The sequence below is a fragment of the Trachemys scripta genome, chromosome 1, assembly GCF_013100865.1.
Source record: "Trachemys scripta elegans isolate TJP31775 chromosome 1, CAS_Tse_1.0, whole genome shotgun sequence".
Lineage (NCBI taxonomy): Eukaryota > Metazoa > Chordata > Testudines > Emydidae > Trachemys > Trachemys scripta.
The window spans coordinates 92216197-92227288 of NC_048298.1; the positions used below are offsets into that span (position 1 = coordinate 92216197).

General features: G+C 56.6%; 1 protein-coding gene across 4 annotated transcripts in view; it reads left to right on the top strand.

Moving 5' to 3' along the window:
• ELFN2 (extracellular leucine rich repeat and fibronectin type III domain containing 2) overlaps nt 1–10760 on the top strand; it is a 57232-nt gene extending 46472 nt beyond the window's left edge. For all 4 annotated transcript variants that reach the window (XM_034777174.1, XM_034777187.1, XM_034777165.1 and 1 more), the window contains one exon: nt 7667–10760. In XM_034777174.1, coding sequence (XP_034633065.1) covers nt 8208–10613 — 2406 coding nt within the window. In that variant the 5' untranslated portion in view covers nt 7667–8207 and the 3' untranslated portion in view covers nt 10614–10760. The remainder of the gene's footprint in view (nt 1–7666) is intronic.
• Nucleotides 10761–11092: the final 332 nt, after the last annotated feature.

Here is an 11092-nt window from a genome sequence, read left to right on the forward strand (position 1 = left end):
GCGACTTCCCCCCACAGCCGGTGCTCCCGCCCCGTACCCTCCAGCCACTCCCACTTCACAGCCAGCACTCCCGCCCCATTCCTTCCAGCGACTCCCCCCGAGCCAGTGCTCCTGCCCTGTTCCCTACAATGACTCTCCCCTTGGCCAGCACTCCTTCCCCATTCCCTCCAGCGATCCCCCCACAACCAGCGCTCCCACCTCACTCCCTCCAGCCACCCCCCCACAACCAGCGCTCCTGCCCCGTCCCATACAGCGACTCCTTTTGAAGCCAGCACTTTCTGCATTCTTTCCCACATTTCCTCCTCCCGTGCAGTCCAGGGGAATCACATGGAGGAGAGACATTGAAGCCCTCCCTCCCCTTGTCAGGTAGAGCGATGCAGAGAGCTCTATCGCTAATAGCTGTTTACAGAACCTGTGATCTCTTGTTGCCCTGTTCCCCACCTTCTTTTGCTCACCTTCCCCCTCCCTGCTGGTAGCTGCTGCGGGTTCTCCACGTGGACTCGGGTTGATGCAAATTCCCCTGAACCTTTAATAGCGCTATGAATATAAAAAGTGACTGAGTCACTTGGGAAAACAAAAGGTGCTCTCTCTGGCCTGCCAGGGAAGTGGCTCCTGCATGGAAGACCATTTGTCCAGCACTCAGGACTTCTAAATGAGATTTCCTCTTTGAAAGCTCTCTCATGTGTGTGGTGCTCTTGCACTCCTGAGCTGCTCTAACTATCCGGAGCTTTCCCTTTCCTCCTGTCCGACAGATGAGTGATGTAATCGCTGCAAAGGGCTTATTTACATCATTGCTTTCCTTGCTGTGTGGTTACCTTTTCCTTGAAGATGTTAGGCTCCGCACAGATTTTCCTGTGCTCCTCACCACAGTCAATATGTGTTCTTTTGCCTCAGGCTAGGTGTGTGGAGAAGAGGGTGGCTCTGGGTTGTCAGCTAAGCTCAGCCCCTTCCATATTAGCACTGGGGAGGACTTGTGCTGAAAGCTTCCTTGGAGCAGTGTCAAGCTCTGCCCTTCAGCCATGCCAACTCCCTCACAGAAGTGCCAGCCAGGGTGCAGGCTCCGTGAGCTTCCTCACAGCAGTGTCCCCTCAGTGTCAGTCTGGGTGCAGGCTCTGTGAGCTTCCTCACAACGGTGCCCCGTCAGTGCCAGCCGAGGTGCAGGCACCGTGAGCTTTCTCACAGTGATGCCCCATCAGTGCCAGTCGGGGTGCAGGCTCTGTGAGCTTCCTCACAGCAGTGTCCCGTCAGTGCCAGCCGAGGTGCAGGCTCCGTGAGCTTCCTTACAGTAGTGTTCCTTTCAGTATCGACCAGAGCTTCAGAGGAGTTAGTTTTCCCACAGTGGTGCCGTGCACGACTCCTGTAGTGTGAACTTCCTCACAGCGGTGCTTGCTGGGATTCAGGTGGTGAGACTTTCTTTGTCACAGTGTCTTGCCAATACCAGCTAGGAGTCCAATACCATGAGGCTGCTTCTCAGCTGTACCCTGTTAGAACCAGCCCTCACTCCTGCACTGCGAGATTCCTGATGCGGTGTGTCCCTTCCAGGACCAGTGACTGAGCGTCTATGCAGCAGTAGCCTATCTGTGTGCTCCCAGACCTTTGCAATGGAAGCTTCTGCATAGCCATGCCCTGTTGGCTGGGGTGCAGGTAGTGGGAACTTCCCCATTCAGTTCTAGCAGGGGCTCTGGCACTGTGAGCTGCCTTCTGCCCAGCAGTGTGCAGCCAATATTTCAGCTTCCTTGCAGCTGGGCCCTGTCGGTGCCAGCTGGGCCCTCTGCAACGTGTGCCTCCTTGGGGAGGCCCTGCATCACTGCGTGCTGGCACTCAGACAGTGGGAGCTTCCTCAGCTTAGCGCCCAGCCAGTACCAGTGGGGACTCTAGCACTGTGAGCTCCCTCATAGCAGTGCCCTGTCAGTGCCAGCCAGGATCCAGGTACTGTGAGCTTCTTCATAGCAGTGCCCTGTCAGTGCCAGCCAGGATCCAGGTACTGTGAGCTTCCTCATAGCAGTGCCCTGACAGTGCCAGCCAGGACTAGAGCTGTGCAAGCTGGGGTTACGACAGTGAGAGCTTTCCTGCAGCCCACAGTTCCCCGGGGAGGGAGAGAGCTATGATTTGAACCAGGCGTATATGAAACCAGCTGTATCTGTGCCAGCACAGAAGGGCAGGGGGTGATCTGAAGATACCCAGCAAGCAGAGCCCTGGCAGGGGTTAGGCGGCACATGTCACTGACTCAGGGTGGTTGGAACTCAAATAACAAGCCACGGGGCAAAAGCTGAACAAATCTTTGTGGGGCAGAGCAGTATTGCGGGGCATAAGTGCCAGCTTCATACAGGGGAGAATCTGCACAGGGATTAGGGGAGAGCAAAAGAGAGGGGAGGGAAACGAGTGGGGGGAGGAGAGCCAAGTTGAAAGCAGAGCAGGCCCCATGCGCAGGGGAGATAGCCAGCTAGAGGCAGGCAGGTATGTGGAGGTGAGCAATCATCTGGACAGGGCCAGGAGAGGCAGGGAGGGAGGGCAGCTCGGCCTGTCTCTGGATTTCCAGTCCCGCAGGGAGCAAGGAGTGTTCGGTGGGTTTTTAAAGCATAAATTTCTAATGTGGAGGCTCTTAGCGCCGTTTAGGTGACGGTAGAATAAACGCTGGCTTCCTAATGTGCTGGGCCCCGCCGGGAGGGGATGCGAACGGCATGTTAGCAACACAGGCCCCAACTCCTAGGATTTCCCTGAGTGACTCGTGCTTTCACTGACACACAGAGCCCGTGCTTTGGCCCCCTGAACCTTCCCAGCACACTGAAGCCACCCCATTCCCTGGTTCCTCCTGATACCACCTTGCCTGGCAGCTCAATCCCCCAGCACCACCCCATCTCACTGCCCCTGATCCCCCCAACTCACTGACCTCTAAAACCCCCAATACTGCTGACTCACTGCCCCCTGATCCCCCAGCACCGCCCTGACTCACTGCCCCCGATCCCGCCAACTCACTGACCTCTAGAACCCGATACCCCTGACTCACTGACCTCTAAAACCCCCAATGTCCCTGACTCACTGACCTCCCAACCCCCCCGCCCCCCCCTGACTCCCCGCCCCCCGATCCCCCCAACTCACTGACCTCTAAAACCCCCACTACCCCTGAAACATTGACTCTCCCCCACAGTCCGCTCATATTGCCCTGGCTCACTGAACCCCACCCACACCTCTGATCCCCTCAGACTCTCTGACCCCTCCAGTCCCCCAAGGCTCCCTGACACCCCCCCCAATTCCTCCATACCACCCAGGTTCACTAACCCCCAGTCCTCTGATCCCCTTTCACGGATCCATGGGATCAGTGCTATGCCCCCAGCTTTTGAATAGTCTGGTGGAGGAACCCCTTAGATGTGCCAGACCCCCCAAAGGTCTCACTCTTCCTTGAGGGCAGGCCACACGGTCTCAGAGCCTCCTGAGACTGACCCTCTGGGCCTTCAGCACCCCTACTTCACCCTGTGAGCTCTGCTCAGTGAGTCCGACTGACAGACTCCTGGTGGAGACTTGTGCACTTGTCAGGGACTCATGCACCTCAGCCAGCATTTGCAGTGATGCTCACGCAGCGTTGTCAAAACAGTGGGGTTTATTAGTCAGCTGGAATGCAGCATAGGAAGTGCTTAGGTTAGCACAGTGCACTGAAGGTTAAAACAAAGTCCTCTCTGGTCAGCCCCGAGCAATTCACCAGCCGAGCTGTATTAAGCTCCGTTTTCAGGCTCTGGGTCTCTCTCTGACTTCCTTAGTTCCCAGGTGAGAGAGCCCCCAGCTTCCTCCATAACCTACATCTCCCGCCTTTCCAGCCTTTGTTCTCAAGCTGCTCAGCTTCCCTGCTGAGAGGCAGGGAAATCTTCCTCTGGGTGGTTTGTTGCTAGGTGTCAGCGGCCCGGTGTTTGGGCTTTTCAGTGTCTTGGGTTTTCCAGTGATATGGGTCAGCCTAGGCCAGTCCTTTTTCAGACTCACTCAGACAGCTCGGCAACACATACACACCCATGTCTGTTAGCTGCCCTGAGAGCAAACTTAATCCTTTCCCTCCACTCCCCACTGGGTAGCAATGCAAAGTCTAGGGGAAACTGAGGCACACACACAGACTTCATAAAAGTATTACCAAAAGTTCCCACTTTGTCACAAAGGAAATTATCTGGGGGCCGCAACCCCCTGTTCTGGGATGTGTCACCTTTTCCTGAGGTTCCCTCCACACCAGCCCCATGGGGCTGCCCTTCTTACCCGCATTTCCCCAGCACACCCCTTCCCTCCACCCTAGTCTGCAGCTGCTTCCTCCACCCCCGTACCCCACGCATATCAATCTTGCTGGGGCTTCAGAGAAACAAGAGGGAGAAGCGTGGCCAAGTGTGGTGTCAGCACCTTCCCGGCCAATACTGAGGACACTGCTGTTTCCTGGGATTGTTGGACTCATCTGCTGGCTGATTTATAGCAGGGCTTGGCTGCAGGACAGCACGGTCTGCCTACCTGCCCCTGAGTGGTGGATGCCTTGGCTGTGATGGCAGAGGCAGGAATGGGCGGAGGAAGGAGAGGCATCGTGGGTGCTCAGTTCAGGGGGTCGCCCCAGGAGGAGAGAGGGGGCTGGTGAAGCTTGCTGCAGGAATGTGAGGACTGGCCAGTTTATTGGCTAGGAACTCTGCCTATGGATGAGCCAGGAGCCAAGGCACAGAGATGGGAGAGCTGGGGTTGGGGAAACCTCTCCCACCCTGTGCCCTTTACCCTTGGGAGTGCGAAGCTGCTGTCCTTTTGCATGGGAGGGGGACTGCATAGGGATCCAGCATGTGTATAGGCCAAGCATAGGGGGAGCTACAGCCACAGGGGACTAGTGTGCCATGGTGTCCACCAGCCCTTACAGGCAAACCTCCTCCTCATCCCCCTTCCCCTGTACCAGCCACCGGCCAGATCTGACTTGCACGGGAAGGGGCAGCTCTGCACGAGTCACATTGGGGAGCCAGGCCTGCCTCTGTGAGAGAGGAACCGTGGGCCTGTCCTGGGTGCTGCCTCCCCTTCAGCTGTGCAGGTGCCACCCTGCACCAGCGCTCAGGTGTCTCCGCACCCCGGAGCTGGCCCGGCGACTCGAGCGTGGGAGCTTGCGGCAGTTCCCGCTTCGCCGGCGGTTCCAGCCAACATAATGAAATGGGCCGAAGCCAGAAGCCGCACGCCAGGGCTAAACAGTCTGGGCACTGTGTCCATGGTGAAGAGGGTGAGGGGTGGCACTGGGGACAGCTAGCCAAGGGGAGGTTGCCAAGCCAAACAGTAGCAAAGGTGGAGGAACTTGTGTGAGAGCGCGAGAAACCCAGTTCAGGTTCTTCCCCTCCCTGCAAGGGGCTGCTCCCACAATCCACTTGAGGGCGTGTTGGGAGTGTTGCTCCCAGGGCTCTCTCTGGAAGCAATAAGTTTGTCTATCTGCTTATCCTGTTCCCTTGTGTTTGTGGAGCTGGCTGGGTGGCGAAAGGGCACGTGCGAGCATGGAACGCAGAGGCCATGCTAAGGGAGAGGGAGGGCCAAAGAGAACAGCGTAGGGGTGCAGGACAGCAAAAACCACTCAGCCGGACCTAAGTAGGGAGATATACCCTAGAAAAGGGCAAGAGAAAGCCAGCTCCAGTGGGAGGGGGGAAGAGCGCTAGGGGGCGACAGGAGCAAATCAGCAGTGACCCGGCTGGGGCCAGCTGAGCCTCCTTCCCGCGACCCACCGGGGGATGCTGAGTCAGGGTATTATTTATCATTACATTAAGACTGGAAGACAGGAGGAGCCAGACCTTGGAAACCAGCACCACTTGCTACAGCACAGTCGCTGGCCAAAGCAAACCTGCGCTTCAGCTGGGGGCTGTTGCGTGATGGTCACAGGTGGGAGAAGCGTGGAGGCCTCAGCCAGTCAGTGGTGGGGAAGGGGTCTTTTCCTCCATCTTGTTGGTTGGATCCCGCTCGTCCTCTGCCCTTCCCCCACTCCTTCCTCCCCCCCCCCTCCCCTTTGGCTCTTGGCTTTCCTTTCTGGGTTATTGAATATGCAAGTGTCTCTCGCTGACACCATCTCTGATCCCTTAATCCAGCTGCCCTGGTAATTCCGCAGCCCCAAATCAGCTCAGATCTCTCCACAGACGTAAGCCTCCTTCTTCAAGGGCTTGCTTTTCTTCCCTGCTCCCCTCCACCCCCACCCCACCCTGCCGCTTCTTCATCCTATTTCTGCCCTTCGGGTCTCTGCATTGGAAATTGGTTGGGGTTTAGCAGCAGAGGGTTTAGCAATATCTTTAGTGAGTGTCCCTGGAAAAAAAAAGAAGAATGAAGAGAGAATCCTTAATCTTAAATAACTAAGATGCATTTTTTTCTCTTATTTCTTCCTGCTCCCCCCACCCATGCCCCAGTTGGAGAATGGGAATGTCTCCTTAGCCCTCAGCAGAGGGAACTCAGCCAAGGCTGGGGGTGCACTGACAGCATAGTGGGAGAGGGGGTCAGTGTGAGAATGGGGATGTGTCAGCAGGGGGTGCTCCGGTGTGGAATGGAGAAGGGTAGATCGGGCCAGAGAAGGGAGACTGCAAATGGCTCCTTGGCACTAATGGGGGATCTCTCACCCGAGTGGGGTGTGTTGGCAGCCCCTGGGAAGAGGGGACTCCAGGATGGAGCAGAGAGGATGTTGGCTTGATGTCAGTAGGGGGTGCTATTCTCCAGGTCAGGATGAGTCTCGGAGCCTGAGAGTGGGGGCGGACAGCAATGTTTCCCTGCTACCAGCAGGGGGTGCTCTCCCACGCTGGGATAACGCAGCTAATGATCCTTTCCCCTCATCCTGATGAAGCTGGTTGGATTCTTTAACCAGCCTGGGCAGGAAATAGTTTGGTCTCCCGTCCTGGCAGTAGGCACCACAAGAGCACAAATAAATAAAATTAATAATACAGCACATGCTGCCCACGTCAACCGGGTGCAGCTTCTGTATACCTGTCCCATACCAAGTACAGGAGCTAACCGTTGCTGGAGGGCTCTGCCTGACAGCCCCCATCTGCCCTGTGCCAAAACACCCCTCTACTCCGGCACTCACAATCCCCTCTCCCCCGGGTCCAGACGTCCCTCTCTGAGCCCTGCTCACGAAGGCCGCGTTGTGCCCAACCCTCGCCTGCACCAAGACGAGGGAATTATTTTCGGAACGAGAGCGGTTATACAACCAATGAATTATTTATCATTTTGCATCAAGGAAAAAACCCCATTTAGTTGGGATTCTTATTTATTTATCGTCGGCATGCGCGCGTTTGTGTACGGCGCGCTTTCCGTTCTCTACACCGGCAACAAACTCCTTGGGGCTGGGTTGGCTTGGGTTGTGTTTTCTTTATGCTCTGGAGTTTTAAGCCGATCATAACACAGCCGTGTCCCTCCCTCTGTTCCATTCTCTCCCCCCCCCCCCCCCCCCCGCAACCAGGCTGTGATTCCATTACATAACGAAACCCAAGTACCCTTCTGGCTATCACTGATACAAGATTATGTTGCAAGGGATCCCTTTGCCAAGGCTTATCAGCGTAGCAGGCAATACCGCCTCCCCCCACCCCCAACGCTCTCTTTTCTGCTCCTCCCTGTCCCCAAGAAACTAACAACCCTAGCTGTCTTTTTCCGTATTTCAAAGCCCCCCTGATTGATGCCTCCTCTTGTCTCTCGTGTGTTTCCTTTCCAGATTCCGGTGACAGATGGATCTCTCGCTCGCTCGCTCTCTAGCTCTCTATATTTTTGTTTTCAAGATGTTTGATCTGAAGTTCTGAAGCATCTCGGAGGGGACCCAGGATAGGGGGAGGAGGAGCAACCCCGGGAGCCCAGCGACCGAAGTGGCAGCTCCTCCAAGTCACCTTGTGGTCGTGGGGGAAGGCGGGGAGGGTGTGTGTGTGTGGGGGGGGGGGTGTCGTTCCTGAGCCTCCAAGAAGATCTGTTGTTTAATTTTTGTTTTGTTTTAAAGAGAAGCACAGATTTCCGCTCCCCCCTCTTTTTCCTGGATTGGGAGCGGCAGGAAGGAGTGGATTTTGCCCCCTGTTGCTCTACACCCCAAGGTTGGCACGGAGGGAAAGAAAAATGTTGGTGACGGCACCGGATAGAACTGAGGTGCCTGTGCCCTCCTATCGCTAACCAGCAAGGGAGCGTCGCCTCTCATCCCCTCCCTTTGCTCTTTGGAGGCTTGTTTTCTTTTTTGCCCGTGGGGGGAGGGGGGGGCGCCGCATCTGAACATGCTGCGTCTGGGCTTGTGGGCGGCCGCCCTGCTCTGTGTGTTCTCCCCTGGCACGGTGCATGGCGACTGCTGGCTGATCGAGGGGGACAAGGGTTACGTGTGGCTGGCCATCTGCAGCCAGAACCAGCCTCCCTACGAGACCATCCCCCAGCATATCAACAGCACAGTGCATGACCTGCGCCTGAATGAGAACAAGCTCAAGGTGGTACTGTACTCCTCCCTCAACCGCTTCAGCAACCTCACCGACCTGAACCTGACCAAGAATGAGATCTCCTACATTGAGGACGGGGCCTTCATGGGCCAGGCCAACCTACAGGTCCTGCAGCTGGGCTACAACAAGCTCACCAACCTGACGGAGGGCATGCTGCGCGGCATGGCCAGGCTGCAGTTCCTCTTCGTGCAGCACAACCTGATTGAGGTGGTCACACCCACCGCCTTCTCTGAGTGCCCCAGCCTGATCAGCATCGACCTGTCCTCCAACCGGCTCAGCAGGCTGGAGGGGAACACCTTCACCAGCTTGAGCAACCTGATGGTCTGCGAGCTAGCTGGCAACCCCTTCAACTGCGACTGCAGCCTCTACAGCTTCCTCACCTGGCTGGTGGTCTTCAACAACGTCACCAAGAACTACGACCGGCTGCAGTGTGAGACCCCCCGGGAGTTCGCCGGCTACCCGCTCCTGATGCCTCGACCCCACCACAACCGCAACGCCATCACCATCTTCCAGTCCATGTGCCGGGGAGGCACCATCCCATCCCTCTCAAGGATCAACCCCACCCCCTACACGCCTGACTCCCAGAGAGACCTGGATGAGAACTCGGGGTTCAACCCCGGGGACTTCCTTTCCGTTGAGCCCCCGGCCTCCTCCACCACCGACTCCTCATTCAACCCCAGCATCAAGCTGCACCACGTGACCATCACCTCAGCCACCTTGGTGGTGACGATCCCCTCACCCTTCAGCAAGATGTACGTGCTGGTCCAGTACAACAACAGCTACGTCTCTGATGTCACGACCCTGAAGAACAAGAAGGAGTATGTCACCCTTAGCAAGCTGAAGGCCCACACGGACTACACCTTCTGTGTGGCCTCCATCCGCAACTCCAAGCGCTACAACCACACCTGCCTGTCCTTTGCCACCAGGAGCAAGGGAAGGGAGGATCCAGTGCCCAATACCTCCACCACCACTCACTACATCATGACCATCCTGGGCTGCCTCTTCGGGATGGTCATCGTCCTGGGGGTGGTGTACTACTGTCTGAGGAAGCGAAGGATGCAGGAAGAGAAGCAGAAGTCCCTCAACGTCAAGAAGACCATCCTGGAGATGCGCTACGGCTCGGATATAGACACCAGCTCTATCGTCCACTCTTCACAGAAGCTGGGCGAGCCGCCCGTCATCCCTGTCTCGCGGATGTCCTCCATCCCTTCCATGATCGGGGAGAAGCTGCCCCCATCCAAGTCAATGGAGGCTGGGATGGAGACCCCCAAAGTTACTACCAAGGGCAACTACATTGAGGTGCGGACGGGTGGCGGGGATGCCCTGGAGAGAGCCCAGCGGGATGACGATCTGCGTGAGCTTGACAATGGCCAAGGCTCGGCAGCTGAGATCTCCACCATTGCCAAGGAGGTAGACAAGGTCAACCAGATCATCAACAACTGTATCGACGCCCTCAAGTTGGACACGGCCTCCTTCCTGGGAGGAGGGAGTGGCGTCGACTCAGACATGGCGTTTGAGTGTCAATCCATCCCCGCCGGCTCCTCGGGTGGGCTGGAGCGGCCTGGCTTCCTGTCGCCACCGTACAAGGAGAGCTCCCATCACCCCCTGCAGCGCCAGCTGAGCGCGGACGCAGCTGTGGCCAGGAAGACCTGCAGCGTCTCATCCAGCGGCTCCATCAAGAGTGCCAAGGTCTTCAGCCTTGACGTGCCAGACCACCCGCCAATGAGCAAGTCGGATTCCAAGTACATTGAGAAAGGCAGCCCACTCAACAGCCCCCTGGATCGTCTTCCTCTGGTGTCCCCGGGTGCCATCCACCACCTGGAGGTCAAACCTTCCTACCATTGCAGCGAGCACCGACATTCCTTCCCAGCCCTGTACTACGAGGAGAGCGCTGACACTCTGAGCCAGCGGGTGTCGTTCCTTAAGCCGCTCTCCCGCTCCAAGCGGGACTCCACGTACTCCCAGCTCTCCCCCAGACACTACTTCTCGGGCTACTCCTCCAGCCCCGAGTACTCATCTGAGAGCACCCACAAGATCTGGGAGCGCTTCCGGCCTTACAAGAAGCACCACCGGGAGGAGGTTTACATGGCGGCTGGCCACGCCCTGCGGAAGAAAGTCCAGTTTGCCAAGGACGAGGATCTGCACGACATCCTGGATTACTGGAAAGGCGTCTCCGCTCAGCAGAAGTTGTGACTGTCTCTTTAAAAGGAAAGAAAAAAACCCAACAACCACCAACAAAAGAACCACTTGACTGTGAACAAAAACCGAACAGGCCCCTCCCCTATGACAAAAATGAACCAAGAACCGTTTCTTACAAAGTTTACAAAAAAAAAAAAAAAAGCAAGAAAGCAAGAAAGCAAACAAAAAACAAACTCCCGCAATGAATTGTCTCTCCTGTGTTATGGGGACCACTGTTCCTCCTGCAGCTGGTTGGGAGGAGCCGTCTGCTTTGACACTGTGGTAATGATGCTGATGGGCTAGCGGGAGGGAAGGACAAAGAGGGGGTTAGGCATGGGCGGGGGGCAGAGAAGGATGCTAACCAGGCCTAGACTAAACCACTAACCATCGCTTTTATGTTCCTGTTGTTATTTTGTTCCAGATTGTGGGGGGTTTTAAGGATGGGGGTGGAGCTCCTGCGTACTCCCTGGGGGGGCAGCCCCCACCAAGAGAAA